Source organism: Dunckerocampus dactyliophorus, chromosome 3 (assembly GCF_027744805.1).
Source record: "Dunckerocampus dactyliophorus isolate RoL2022-P2 chromosome 3, RoL_Ddac_1.1, whole genome shotgun sequence".
NCBI classification, from domain to species: Eukaryota; Metazoa; Chordata; class Actinopteri; order Syngnathiformes; family Syngnathidae; genus Dunckerocampus; species Dunckerocampus dactyliophorus.
Genome location: NC_072821.1, coordinates 2428645 through 2444470, shown reverse-complemented (window position 1 = coordinate 2444470; position 15826 = coordinate 2428645). Strand labels below are relative to the sequence as shown.

Below are 15826 nucleotides of genomic sequence, written 5' to 3'. Positions count from 1 at the left end.
CAATTGTGTTGCAAAATGTTTGTGTGATGGAGATTTGTTGTCATCAACTGCGTTAAATCTGTCCGGAAGACAAACGCCAAGATTAACTGAGGAATTTGTCAGCATAACGCAGGAAAAAACATGGAGCAAGGTCTCCACATTGTGTAGCCCGCTTAAACAAAAGCTTGTTTATCACTTTACGAAGACGTACGGCGGCTTTGGGACCCCAAGGCTGATTTAACAACTTCCCTTCCAAGCATATCAAGATTTCTCAAGCGACGTAATGAGGGAAATGCATGATTTTTTTTTTCCTTTTTTTATGCGTTTGACTCCCCCCGCCTGCAAAGTGCTCTCATGACTTATACAAGAAAGATGGAAATCGGCCTTGAGCATTTTAATCTAATTTCACACTGATGCCGGCGATCGATATTCATCTGCCACACCAACAACAACAAAAAAAACTTTAAGTTAAAAAACCTAAACAAACATGCAGGCATTAAGCAGGAACGCTGCCCATTTCCAAGAGAATCTGACACAAGATGGCAGCCATATCTAGGGTCAACAGTCAGGTTTGTAGGTACATGCTATCTTTCTTACTTACTATCAGGCCTCAAAGCAATAACAATGACTTTGATGAGGATATTTGACAGTAGCTGATAGGGATGTAAATCTCTTTGTGATAGACGATTCGATTTGACTCTAGATACACACGTTACGATACGATTCGATGCAGTGTACAAACGACTCAATTCGATTCGATACGATTCGATTGTACGGTTAGTGTTTGTTGATGTACACATGAACGCTACATTGGAAAATAAATATGCCATTTATATGAATGGGGCATTCTTACAGTGTTTTCTAGCTAGCGGCTAGCTAATGGCCGGCTAGCTAGCTGGCGCGCCTGCTACTATTTACACCTATTCTCATCTTCAGCCATGGCAAGCTATGGAGCAACAATCCCTTCGCCGGCAGCACAGGCTCTCGCGTTGTTTATCAGACACTCAACCGATTGCTTCTCTCGCGATACCCGGTGCATGTCTCCACAATCGATTCATCTAAAGATTTATGGCTGATTATTATCGATACAGGAAGATTCCACCGTCAAACCAGATATCCGGTCACATCGGTTTATCGTTAACATCCTTAGTAGTTGAGGTTAATTCTTTATCAATCAACCAATGTTATACCCTCAATTTTCCACAACATGTGATGGCATCTCAGATGGTAAATGGTCTTTTCACTTGTGCAGACTTACGCAGCATTAGGAGCAACTTGAGGACAGAGGATCGAACCTGCAACCTTCAGGTTGGGAGACGACCACTCTACAACCTGAGCCATGCCGCCCCCACAGATGCTTGAAGGTAGCTGGGGTCTTGACATAAAAAGAATACTTACCATGAACATGCGTAATCCAATAGAGAGTTGTCCCTCGCTATATCATGGTTTGAATATCACTCCCTCAGTATATTGCGTTTAAAAAATAAAAAATAATTAAATGATCAATGTTTTATGGTTGACTATGGCCTATTATTAGTCCAAAAATATTGAAAGACAAGTTAGATGTAGTATTGTGGTCACTAGGCATCGGTAATGTTGTGAGACTTGACATTAGATTACACTACCTTTCATACTGCATGGAGACTGGCTATTGAGCCAGCAGAGCCGAGCTGACGTGCCATGGCTGAGACGGACACGCCATGGACGAGATCGGGTGAAAACAATTTTCTCCTCTCATTCCGTGTGGAAGTGGTAAGTTTTTGGCTTCTTTGTCCTTCTTCCCCACTCTGTTTGAGACACTTTCTTAAGTTTAGAATACGTAAATTGGAGAGGCTAACTAGTTAGCTCGGTAGCTTGTCCCTGCAGTGATCCTGCAGTAGCCTGCGCAATGTGATGTAACCATAGAGTGTAAAAGTGACTATAGGGTGTTATTTCATGTCTACAAGGCTTCATGTCTAACGTTAAAAGAAAGTCGTGAACATGTTTAATATGCTGTAACTACGAAAATATTCTGTTTATTAATATTGAATCACTTATCGCGGTTCTGGAAGCAAATAACTGCGATAAACGAGGCGCGACTGTATGCATGAAGAAGTAATGTTTTTTAAACCATTTTTTTCACACAATTCTCATAATTCATAATACCATGAGTACTACTATTACTACTGATACTACTACTATTAATAATGCTACTAATATATCTTGGGCAAAACAATGCAACAGCCTGAATGTGTGAATAAGGGATGAGGCAAAAAGAATAAAAAGAGGCAGCGTTAAAATGCTAAAGACAAATTTATTAGTAGACACTCATCAGCCAGAAAAAAGAACCACCTGAAAAATGTCTTCCTGAAAAGTCACCATTTGATTGGCAGTGTAAAATAAGGCAAAGGGCGTTTCATATAAATATATATACTGTATATATATATATATATATATATATATATATTATTATTTTTTTTTTACACATTTGCGCCAACATTTAACACTTATACATTCACTTGTTACTGCCGTATGCTTGTGATCCACATATACACACACACACACACACGTATTAAAAGCAACAATGATCTTTTCCTTTTTTTTGGCAAGGGATCGGCTACATTGAATCAAACCAAGACCAGGCTAGATTTTGGAATTTTTGCGAAAGCCATCACACTAAACTGACAATTAGTTCATAGAGTCACCATCACTGTTAACGCTCGTACCACCAAATTTGATTATAGGGAGTATAGGTTTAAATAACGTGGATTTCCGCTCACTCACAAGCCAGCGCACACCATCATAAAGCATTTTGTCACATAAAAACACAAAGGTAGTAGGAAGTCACTGTAGGAAGTCCATATTGCAATAATGAAAAGCAGGCCGCTGTAAATGCTCCAATTAGTGCCCCTAGTTTCCGGGTGCGTGGTCTACCAAAGCAGAACAATCGAAAAAAAGCTGTCATTAGCAGCTGTGGCTGTGGGCGATATACTGATGTACGTTTTTTTATTATTATTTGTTTAACTTGCAGCTGCCCGTTACTTCATCTGCTTCACCATCAGGTCAGTTGCTGCTGTGTTGTGCAATATACTTTTTCATTTCCACTTTCTCATGCACCAAACCATTACTAAAGCTAACACAACATCTCGTTAAATATAATGAGTTGTAAAATGCCAATTTGCAATTTTGCTATTCATGTCACGAAACACCTTGGCTATAATTAGAGCATTTGCGGTATGTTTACAAATGGTTGTACTTGCCTTGGCTTGTTGGTTGACCTTCCTTTCATTTCTGATAGTTCATATAATAAGGCAAATAATAAAAGAACTTTAGTGCCATTTGTGCTGGACTTCAAAGCAGTAACATCACACACACAGGCGTCCCCCATTATATGCACCATATAGTATGTTGTGCAGCAGTGTGTGCGTACGCCAGACGGGCTCAAAATGGAGGAAACACACACAAATGTCCACAGTACAAAAGACGGGCTGTGCAACAGACATATTAGGTAACGAGGTGGTGATGCCGATGGTGATTCATTAAACCGTTAATTGCGTGGTGATTGAAATGTGTGTTAGAAAGTGACGCCGTGCAGCCAACCGCGCCAAACGCTCGTTAGCCCAACTTTGTTTTGATGCTTTTCAGTCTCTTTTAAAGCGCTGGTGGCGACACAATAACATGAAAACAAAAACCTTCACCAAGAAGCACTGATTATATACTGTATGTATGTGTATATATTAGAAATACATAGAAAAATATATAATCATCTGAATGCCCATTATACAATTATACACAATAAAGAGTGTAGAAAAAAGCTTATACAAGGCTGCAGACTGGGTGTGATGGGTACAGTGTTAGCGTGTCGGGTACAGTGTTACTGACTGAGCAGTTCACGCCACTGGGGAAGAACGCCTCACGAGAATTTAGTAGGAATGCAAACAAAAAGTTGGGTGGGTTTGGCAGAGCCTCTCATGTGTGCTTTGCATTTAATACAGAGCGGTGACTGCAAAATGAGTGGATGTAAAACACTTATGTGGAGTCGTTTCATTCAACAGTCTAGCGCACGGCTGCCAACAGTTTTCCAGGCGAGGGCCACATACGGTAAAATCAAAGGATGCGGGGGCCATTTTGATATTTTGGAAACCAGCCCATGTACAGTAGCTATGCTAACAAGTTGCACATACAGCATTTCAAGAAAAACAGCCTGCATCTCATCTTTGTGTTGTAGGTGACAAAAGTGTATTATTACTTTATGTATCATTTACTTTATTGATTTAAATTTTACAAATCCTTTCTCATTTTTTTTCCATAACACTGAGACTTTATTTTTGTAATATCACCATTTTTCCCAACCTAATTTTCCCAAAAAATGTAATTTTATCTTGTGTTGTTGATAAGATTGTGACAATTATTTTTCATTATAGTAGTCCAACATTGTGCTCGTAACATTTTTTGTGTTAATGTTAATGTTACAATTTTTAATATAAATATGACTTTATTCTAATATTACTACTTTTTCCTCATAAAATTGCTTCCCCCCCCATTTTTCTTGCCGTTTTTGTTAGTTTTCTTGTTTAATTGTATTTTTGAAACGTGTCGAGGGCTGATAAAAAAAAGTTGTGGGCCGCAAATGACCCCCGGGCTGCACTTTGGACACCTCTGTTCTCGTGGGTGTGGCTGGCATATGACAATTTATTTTTAGTGGCCTATGGGGAGCAAATGATTGTGCTTGACATGATTTTGCCTAGCAACAAGCGGCTGGGCGAAAAAAACCCAAACTAAACCAACCAAGCTATTCTGACGTTGATTCTGCCAGCGAGTTAAACTTCCTGTAGCTTTTATAAAAAACTACAGTGGAACCACGATTAGTGTCTTTCGGTTAACATAAAAAAATGGCGTACGTTTCCCGGTTAGCGTACAATATGGCGTGCGTCTTGTCGTGTTTATTAATACACCGCCTGAGTCCAACTGTGTTCTTAATGTGCTTTTATCGCAAAACGTCCTTGTTAGCAGCCTGTTAGCTTGCTATTACATGGAAACAGGAAGTGGAAGTCAGCTCCGTCCCCCGTCTATGATGTCATCAACAGTTATGCCACAAGTCTGAGAATACATGTTTTTATAGTTTTACATTCATAAAAGAATAAGAGAGATAAATGAACATTTAAGATTACCTTTACCTTCATTGAAGACATGATTCTCGCTCAAGACACGATGTGGCAGCGAGATCAAGGCGAACGCCATCTTCCTTCCTGTTTTATGTGCCTCAAAATTCTGACCCTTGAAACTTTCTTCAGCTCCGTTTTGACTTATTTTGCAGCCGTGATCAAAGGAAAAGCCGAGACTTGAGGTGAGAAACACAACTGCATTCAAGAAATAACTCACGGCAAAACAGGAAGGTGGTGTCCGTGTTATCTTTGGCAGGAATCACATCTTCAATGAAGGTAAAAGTAACCTTAAATGGTCATTTATCCCTTTCATTCATCATTTATATGTATTTATATGCATTTCTGCATTAAAACTATAATGGTTAAAACTATAAAAACGTGCTGGTGTTTTCTCGAACTAATACACCAATAATATAATTACAAATAATAATTAATTGGACTTACATTATTTCTTATGGGAAAAAATGTGTTCATTTAGTGTCTGTTTTGGTTAAAGTCAGACCTTCTGGAACGGCTTAATGACGCTAACCAATAGGGGTGTCACTAGATTGGGTCTACGAGAACGAGACGAGACAAGATTTTAACGTCACATGTAAGAAAAGTACAATGTTAAGATCAGACGATATATTGCAATCTACTAATATCATTGATACGTTACATTCTTCTACATTCTGCTAGCGGCCCCGCCTCCACCCACCGAGACAAAAAGACTGTATGACTGAAACAAGGTCTCACTCCGTTCATGCCGCTATTCTACGGAACCAACGTGCCAATCCACAGAGGGAACCTTCCTGCCTGTTTGGAGCGGGAGACGAGGAAAACAGACACGCATGCACATGGCAATATATTGAGGCCGGCAAAATTGTCGAGTTCATTTTCATTTATTGTGATTAATTTATTATGGTCCCAGGCCTTGTGCCCATGAGTTTGTTTTCTGAACGAGAAATCTCGTCACGTTTTAATCTCGCAAGATCTTGTCACACAAGATCTATTAACCAAGGTTCCACTGTACTTAGAAATATTAATATTCTGTAGAGGAATAGTCAGTCTACCGAAGGTATTCCACCAATGCCTCTATTCAGTTACCTGCCAAATCCCTTATAATTGCCAGGTGTGATCATTAGCGCAGGGTCAAAAAGCATTGGCATCAAAAGCTGTGGCTGTGGGCAACCTCTTGATGTTTTTTTTTTTTAATTAGCTCCACAAGATAGTAGTAGTAGCTGCATTTGAACTAGCATGAGTGGGTCACGTTTTGCAGCTTTATCTACCTCTGCATGCACTTTAAAATGTCGGTCTAGCTATTCAGCCGCTGGTATGAAACTCATGCCGTTTGTCTTTTACAATTAACTCATCAGTGCTATTTATGCTGGATGAGGAGACCGCTATTACAACATCGGTTCTGCTGCTGTGTTGTATAAATGTGCACCTAAACGTGAGGCGTACAACTTTTCGCACAAAACTCGACTAAACTCTCGTAAGAAGAGGCGTTCACTCATTTGTTAGATTGTCATGGAGCCAAATCTGTGTTGGTTTGAACGCAATTTAGATTACGTTTCTGTTGCCAGCACTCTCGATATAGCGTGTACCGCAAACAGGCAGCAACACCTTGTACCCTGTAAGTACCTGGATCTCCCAGGTAAATACTACCTTCAGTGACGAGTGTTCAAAGCACAAGGAGCGTACAAAGTACAAAAAATGCTACAATAAGTGCACACAGCTCCAGAGTGGAAACATTTTATGGGAGTTATACTCAGTTTATGCTTAGTAAAAAAACCCCAAAAAACAAACATTTACACCAAATGTCTGTATTAGTATGCACTGGTACGTAGGTAGAGGTATGCTGATGTCCAAGCTGCTGTAAGTCAAGTGGTCAATGCCAACGTGGCAGAAAATAACTCTTTCACATGGTTTACAAGAAAGTTTGACGTCTGTTTTGTAAAGATTTCAATCAACTGCCCGAGGGGTATCAAATTAATCGGGAGTATTAGGGCCACACTAGAAAGGAAAACATTTTAAAATTGTAAGAAAAAGCTGTAAAGTTACGAGAATAAATTCATAATGTAATAACTTACAGGAAAAATGTATTTTTTTTAATGTCATAATTTACAGGAAAAATTCTTATTTTCGATGAAAAAAGTCTTTTCCACTTTTTAAAAAAGGTTATCTTTTTAAGAAAAAAACAATTTATAACAAAAACATACTTTTAGAAAAAAGACAAAATATTCAGAGAAAAACAAATCTTACCTTTCCAAAAAAAAAATCAAATTTTTAAAAATGAAAAAAATGTGATTATTTCATTTTTCTCAAAAGTACGATGACATATTGTGACTATTATGATGTGTTTGCTGTTCATTTTTCTTTGACATGTGTGGCCCTAATACTCAAACAAGCATTTGCATTTACTGTTTGACTTACAGTAAGACATCATTTAAAGCCTGTTGAGTTTTTTTAAATGAAGACTAACGTTTATTTTCAAAATCCTACCTCAGCGTGCGCCTCAAGATAACAGGGCTCCAGACTGCGACTAAATGGCCGCATTTTTGCGACAAAATATGAGACATCACGAGTAGATGCGCCCGTTGACGCACTTGGTCCCTTGTTATCGTAAAATATGGAGTCAGCTGATGACAGCTTGTCACAGTCTTGGCCTATCGATGTGATTGCTCACGTTTCAATCGCATTCGATCGACTTTTACACATTTTGCCTGGCTCTCACTTTCTTCTGTCTCTCTGGCGGCATCTAGCTAGCAAGAGTTATCTGCCTAGACTCTGGTCCGCGGACTCCAAATGCGACTTTTTAAACCACGATGACATTTTGTCTTTAGAACAAACAAGCAATGCGGTTTGTCCAGAGGGACGCTACGACGGCTGTCACGTTCATGGGGAACGTGCTAACTTACTTTAAGGCCCTGTCCACGCGGAAACGTTCTTGGGATTGTGCCGGATTACTAAATAGTTGCATCCAGACGTGAAGGCGACAAGGTGGCGGCGGGTCGGTGACATCATTGTTCTCGTTCTGTCTGTCTACACGGCAAAGAAAAGTTGGCGTTTTCAGAAGCCGTTTTCAAAAAATACCGTTTCGGGTCACCCAGAACGCTGTTCCCGTGTGGATGAGAGGCTGAAACGTTAAAATGCTTTGCCGTTTTGACCCGAAAATGTTTCCGTGTGGACAGCCCACTGGAACCAACCTTGCTCTTTGCTCTCTGCTTGCAATTGGACTACGCTTGTATGCTTCACTGCTCATCATTTTGTTGTTGAATTTCACTGGTTTCAGTTTGGAGTTCAGTCTGTACAGTACAGAACAAAAAAACCAACCCAAAACAGGTTGGTTGGCCCTCCCAACGAGGTGTCCCTTATTTTTTTTACAGAAGTTGGCAACCCTACTAGTTAATTTTCCAATTTTATTTTTTGTATTGGGTATTTTTTGTTGTTGACAAAAATCTGCTGACACACTTCAGCCCAGTAGTTGACAGTAATGCACAAATGAGCTAGTTTGCCAACCCACACTAACTCCAAAAGAGGAAGAAAGGAGACAAACACCAAAAAAGAGGAAGGCGGGACGATGTGTGTGAAAATAGCGCGCTATCAGTGGCGGTTCTAGCTATGGGCCATATGGGCAATTGGGGGTTGCTGCGAAGGGGGGATCGGGGGAGGTGGGGGTATTTATTAGTGTTTAATGCTGTCAAGTCAGAATGGGTGGCAGATGGACGCCCTCTACAGGTGGGATACTGGCACCCCTGTGCTGCTCAGACGTCATCAAATGTCCACCACGTGACCAAACCAGAGTATGAGGGGCTCACTTCACCGCTGTGCCTCAGCCCTCAGGTTAATTATACGGTTCAAAAAAGTAAATTACAACAGTAACAAAACATATTTCATTCTTAGTATCATATTCATTATATCGCAGAACCAAGAGTCTCAAACATGTTATTTCACTACTACAATGTGAAATAAAAAAGAGGGAGTTGTGGAACAATATGAGTTGGTTTAGCCTTGACTGCTAGTTGAGTGACGGCGAGAGATGACAATTAGGTGCCTTTATTTTTGCCAACAAAACATGGAAGTCTAGGCCATCAGGTGCACAATTTAGAAAGAAGAGGAGAAACGGGGGCCAAAGATAAAGCTATAACTTAATATAGTTACAAAAAAACGTTTTTGTTAAGAAAAACTAGTCGTGTAAATGTGTAAAAACAAAAGCGTTGGTCCGCCCAGAGCATCATTCAAGCCAGAACCGCCACTGGGCGGTATTGGGAGTTAATAGTATCTCTCCGTAATACAGTGAAAATTTTGGTGTGCGCCCCTAAATTTTCTGCTTGCGCTCCTAATATTGTAAATTAGGGGCCACTGTGCTCCTGGTAAAAAAGGTTCATCTGGAGCCCTGGATAATATATCATGTAAATTTAAAAGGATGGTATTTTTTGGAACATTTAACATTACATCACCCTACTGCAGCATTTTGCATGTTTTTGCATCTTGTGATCTGGTAGAAAGTGTTTTATTAACTTGGAAAAAAATGCTTTAATTAGATGACCCAATGTAAAAGAGCTGCAGACATCTTGATAGGAGTCAATCAGTCTAAATCTTGAAAAGGTTTGGAGTAGTTAAACATGAGATAGTCCTTGTAGTAGAAATCGTAAACCCGCTGCCTCTGCGCCGTGCTGACCTGCGCAAAGTATTTCTGCGTGATCTCCGAGGAGGTCCTCTTGTCGGCCGGGTTCCTGTCCTTGAAAGTGGGCAGAGTTACGTTGGGCGGCGCCCCCACCAAGCGCAGGACAAGGTTGGACTCATCATCCATGTTCTCAAACTTGCCGATGAAGTCGTAGTCTATGTGGCAAGGGTTGCACAGCTGGTTGGCCGTCTCCCAGTGGATGTCCATGCCCACGGGCCGGTGGACGTCCAGCAGGTACTGGACAAACTCCTGGAAGGTGACCCCATCGCCCGAATCCAAAGCCGACCTAGATGCGTTGACCCTGTACTTGGAGATGATGGGTTTCCCAAATAAAGTGTGGTAGTATTCGTTGGGGTTCTCAAACTTGTCCCTGTAGGCCGACACCATCCTCTCTAAGGGTTCTCGCACAAACATGACCTTGGTGTACGTTTTTAAGCGCCACTCGATCCCCTGCTGGCCAAAGCTTTTTAGTGTCTTCAGACGTCCGCTGTGAGCCACTTCGTGCAGGATGCCCTGAGGGTCGGAGGCCTGGCCCCCCAGCACCATCAGGGTGCGCTTCCAGTTGGAGCAACCCACTTTGGGCACCTGGCAGTACAGGAGCTTGGACTTGTCCTCTACGTAGATGTTATTCAAGAGTTGCGACATGACGGTCTTGGAGATGCTGCTCTTGTACTTGGCGCACATCTTCTTCATCAGCTGTTGACGCTGCTCCTGGATGCTGCAGAGCTCCCTCCAGTGCTGAAGGGAGGACAAACCTGAGCAAGACCATGAAGACCAAGTGGAGGAGGAAGATGTGGGTGTTTTGTTGTTGAAGCGTTGGATGGGGGGGCTTGTTTTCAGCAGCTTGGAGACACTCTGGGAGCCCATGTCCCGCTCCCACGGCAGGACGTCATCGGCAGTCTGGTGCTCCTGGTAAATGTCTGATTTTACTCTCTCTTTGTCCTGAGTCGAAAAAGTCTGGGGAGGGAAAAAAGGAACAAATACAAGTTATATTCCACAGCAGAAGACATAAATTTGACCAAAAAAAATAGTCTATACCAGGGATCGGCAACCTTTACTATCAAAAGAGTCATTTTGCCATCATTTGCGTATTAATTTGTGTAAAATTAAAATAAAACAGACATTTTTATATACAGTGTTCCCTCGCTACAGATTCGCTGTTACGCGGATTTTTTAAAGTGCAATTTTACTTTTTTTTTTTAAAGCGCATGAACACGCATTGTGTTGTGCGTCGTTGTGGTGAATTAGAGCAAACTACGGGTGCTCTGTTGTATGTGTCTGTTGTTGTATTTACAGTGGAGGGTGCTGTATACTCATGTGAGAGTCGAAGACGTGTGCAGCTCCACCTCGTCTCAGTATGTGTTTACGTGCCTGTACGAGCGTATCAGGAACCCACAGTAGACAATAACCGGCTAAATGTAAAGCCACAACAGTCCTTATTGGCGAAGAAAGAACCCGCCCATTGTGCTCTGCGTCCTGACTGGCTGTAGACCATTGTCAACCAATCCCCATCGTGCCCTTTCCTGTTGTGGTCAGTGGCGGCTGCCACTACGCAATGCGTACCCGGAACGCAGTCGGTGCCGCTTTATTTTTTAAATGTATGAACATAAATGGCCAATAACCATACTTCATATATGTAATATATTGGGAGGTTATTTTATGAGTGACTCTTGTTAAAATACTTTCTTAGCATGCAGACGTTTCTATCGTCTTATGACATCCACCAAGACTGAGCTCTGTAAAAATGTACGCAATGCACGTAGCGCAGATGTAAAGGTCGTATGCGGTTACGTGTAAATAAATAGAATAAAACACATGAAATGCAGTGATATTTTAATGTAAACAACCATAAGCAGAGTGCAATGATGGATTCATCTAGAGGATTAAGCTAGAGTTTTTTTTCCTAAACGGAGAAATAACATCCATCCAGATATATCTTCCTCGCAAATGCTTTTGTGTGTATTTTTTCAGTGGCGAAAAAACCTAAAGAAAGGAGGGCTTATAAATTGTCCACTTGCACCATGGATATGATATACGACAAAAATGGTAATGGTGATGGTGTAATTCATCTTGAATATGCACACAAATTACAGTGGAGCTCGTCACATGTATTTTTGGGGGTGGGGGGGGGGGACTTATATTGCTTGCTGCTGTAAAATAGATCAATGGATAAACTAGGGAACACTGTAATTAAGAATATTTTGCAGCTTGGCAGTTTAAAAAAAAGCAAAGAAACTGAGGAACGTTTAACGGGTCTGAAATAAATGTTTTTTTTCCCTAAAAATAACAGCCTTTTCAGTGCTATAAAGTGTTCTCATCAGTTAGTTTCTGATGCTCAATGCTGATCTTCCTGATGTCGGGGCAGTAAGATAGGACATTTTAGATATTTTGTTTAATTTAATGAAAAACGTATTACAGAAAGATATTTATTCATATTTCTGTGAGGTGCATTTGCTAAACCAGTGGTTCTCAACAGACAAACCAAAACAAACCAAACCACCACCCAAATAATGAAATCATTTGGTCCAACTATAGAAGTGCTCGTTAATGCAGTACCTCCTCCGCTCTACAGGAGGCGACAAGAGGCATACACGTTACAATGAAGCACATTTAAACACATTTGGCGTTATCAACTGTACAGCAGGTAAGGTAGACACTGAAAATGTGACTTTTAACAGCAACAATACGCATTTACCAAAAATGCAGGCACTTTACAAAATACACGCTGTCTAGAAGAGATATAACCTGCTGGGTCACTTTCACACACAGTCCATCCCACCTGAATATTAATGGCAGGCGCGGTTCTGGATTTCTAAATTTGGACCTGTACAAGACTCTGGACTTTATTGTCTAACTGAAATACAGGTGATAGGGGTCTGTGGCTAAAAAATGCAATATAAAAATATATAAATTAATTTATTTAGATTATTTTTTTAAAAATCTATACCATCTGGTCGTCTCCAGAGAAATTTCTGGCCCTTGAACAAATCTAATTGGGGACCTGTGCGAAACCATCCAGTACAAAACGTATCCCTGCAATCCCCAAGCACACCACTTGATGGTGCTGTTTCACTACAACATTGATAAAGGTCTAATTCTGTGTTAACACAAAAGTCACACACACTGGCCAAAGCCAATGCATGACCTCCTATGAATATAAACCTGGGTGGTATCATATCGTGTCCTGTAAGCGCTTCATGGGAAATGTAAATGAACGTCTCCTACTACCTGATCACGCCATGATGCCTGAGGCCAGTGTGCACAGTGACATTTGATTTCAATTAAACGCTCTGACGCTGTCATAAAGTCAATGGACTGGATGAATCATTCTAATTTTACAACAGATGAGGGTGCCGTGGATCTCGGCTCAACCCCCACCCAACTAAAAGGGCAACATTCTCATCCGGGAGGGGGAGAAAGGAGGGATTGCTTGCACGTCTTCCTTCTGTTTAATATGAGACAGCGGCTTGTCCACGAGACATCACGTCTTCATGGTGAAAAATCGGGATTATGATTATTGGAAATCAGCTAAGATAACAAAAAAGGTAGATGATTGGACCTTTAGGATCTACTTCGTGTACCCTTGACTTGAAGGAGGCCTCAGTAGCTGGACTCTGGTATCAACTGCATCATTTTTTCTGGAGGGACACTGATTTTTTGACACTTACAAGTTGCCTATTATGCAAAAGTGACGATTTAATCATGTTTTACAAGTAATGTGTATCACTTGAAAAGGGGTGGGCAAACCTTTTGACTCACACGTTGGGCTAAAAAATTTGGCAGAGAGGACGTCTATACATAAATGGCAGCTCACGGTGCAACAAAACAAAAACACAAAACATCCACAGCAAGTTAACGCATCACATATATATAAATATAATATATAAATGGGTAGTCCAGCTGTAACATCAGTATGAACTATGAACAATAAAACATTGGATATCGAGAGTAAGTTAACTCCTCCTTGTTTACTTCTCTGACGACCTCCTCAACATACAGTGGTGTGAAAATGTGTTTGCCCCCTTCCTGATTTCTTATTTTTTTGCATGTTTGTCACACTTAAATGTTTCATATCATCAAGCACTCACCCCTGTTAAACCATAACTTAACTGGGATTAATTGAGATCTATCAGTCTGCAAAAGCTTATAAAGCCATTTCAAAAGCTTTGGGACTACAGCAAACTGCAGTGAGAGCCATTATCCACAAATAGCCAAAACATGGAACAGTAGTGAACCTTCCCAGGAGTGGCCGGGCAACCAAAATGACCCCAAGAGTGCAGTGCCAACTCATCCAAGAGGTCACAAAAGACCCCACAACAACATCCAAAGACCTGCAGGCCTCACTTGCCTCAGTTAAGGTCAGTGTTCATGACTCCACCATAAGAAAGACACTGGGCAAAAACGGAGTCCAGGAGTTCCAAGACCAAAACCACTGCTGAACAAAAAGATCATTAAGGCTCGTCTCAATTTTGACAGAAAATTGTCTCTAACGAGACAAAAGTTGAACTTTTTGGCAGATGTGTGTCCCATTACATCTAGCATAAAAGTAACGCCTGATTTCAGAAAAAGAATATCATAGCAACAGTAAAATATGGTGGTGGTAGTGTGACGGTCTGGGGCTGTTTTGCTGCTACAGTTTCCATGTTAAAGGTTTAAAAAGTAATTTGGAAATGCCCGGTGGGCCGGATTAAGACTCTTGCCGGGCTTGCCACAGGTTTGCCCACCCCTGCCCTACAACCTGTTTATGAGCAACAAACATGAGAAAAATCTACAAATCTACTCTAGAGTGATAATCCTATAAATAAATATCACACCTTTGATACTACTGTATTATGTATGCCAGCCTGGAAATTGGTGATGGCGCTTCGTAACGAACATAACACACGTCAACAAAACGATCGTCTGTCAGCATCGGTTAAAATGGTCTCGTGCGAACAGCCTGTGAAACTTTCACCTCCGAAGTTGACAAGAGGTGCCTGCAAACGTTCTTATTCTTTCACACATCTAAACTATTTATGTGAGGTTTTAGAGGCGAGACGGTGATGCTAACGGTTTGTGTCAGTGTGTGTGTGTGTGTGTGTGTGTGTGTGTGTGTGTGTGTGTGTGTGCGTGTGCGTGTGTGCGTGTGTGTGTGCAAACAAACTCCCCATGTGGAATAGTTTGACAAACACGCCACATACGTTGCTTGCAAATATTCTCAAATGAATTGCCGAAATGTTGATACATGTTTTTTTTGTGACTTGTTGGTAAAAGGTATCAGAACATTATTATAATGTACAAATGAATTGTAAATGAAAAAGTTAAAGCAATTTTCTGAGCGACTTTGTCACCAATTTCAAATTAGCTAAAATATATGAAGAAAATATGTTTTATGTTCATTTCTTTGGTTTGAGATGAAATGCTTTTCCCTGCGGGACCTCGTTTATCCCAAAATACCCTGCAATAAGTGAAATCCGCGAACTTGCCAACTCTCTGGTTTAAGTTCAAACCTTTGTTTGAATTTTAATGCTTGCTAGCGACCAGACAACAGGAAGCACGGCAGTTTGCACGAAGGAGATTGACTGACAATGTTCTACAGCCAATCAGGATGCAGAAGACAATGGGCGGATTCTCCCTTAGCCAATAGGAATGCAGAACACAATGCGCGTTCATACGCTGTAAAAAGTAAATGAAAAAGAAAATGTGTTTTTTTTTTTTAGTCATTGTTTGGGTTGAATTTAAATACATATTTGCTGAATTTAAGCGTCATGTAAAACCAACTAAAATTTATCAAGAAAATGTGCTTTCCTCCTTTTTTGGGTTTGAGTTTAAATGTCTAGAAGGATTTAAAACCGGCTAAAGTACATTTTTAAAAAATTTGTTTTTTTGCTGTAAATTTTAAATATGATTTTGATGCATTGAAGTATAATTTAACACCAATTAAAATATATGGAAGAAAATGTGTGTTCCTTTTTTTGCTTTGAGTTTAAAATACACATTTGCTGAATTTAAGCACCATTTGAAACCAACAAAAATTTGCGTATTTTAAAATGTA

General features: G+C 40.5%; 1 protein-coding gene across 3 annotated transcripts in view; it reads right to left on the bottom strand.

The window, feature by feature from the left end:
• Positions 1–2163: 2163 nt before the first annotated feature.
• Positions 2164–15826, bottom strand: part of LOC129178816 (carbohydrate sulfotransferase 8-like) — a 193392-nt gene continuing 179729 nt past the window's right edge. For 2 of the 3 annotated variants that reach the window (XM_054771404.1, XM_054771406.1), the window contains one exon: positions 2165–10749. In XM_054771404.1, the coding sequence (XP_054627379.1) occupies positions 9694–10749 (1056 nt within the window). In that variant the 3' untranslated portion in view covers positions 2165–9693. Of the gene's footprint in view, positions 10750–15826 lie in introns of all 3 variants that reach the window. The other variant, XM_054771405.1, reaches the window with a different exon arrangement.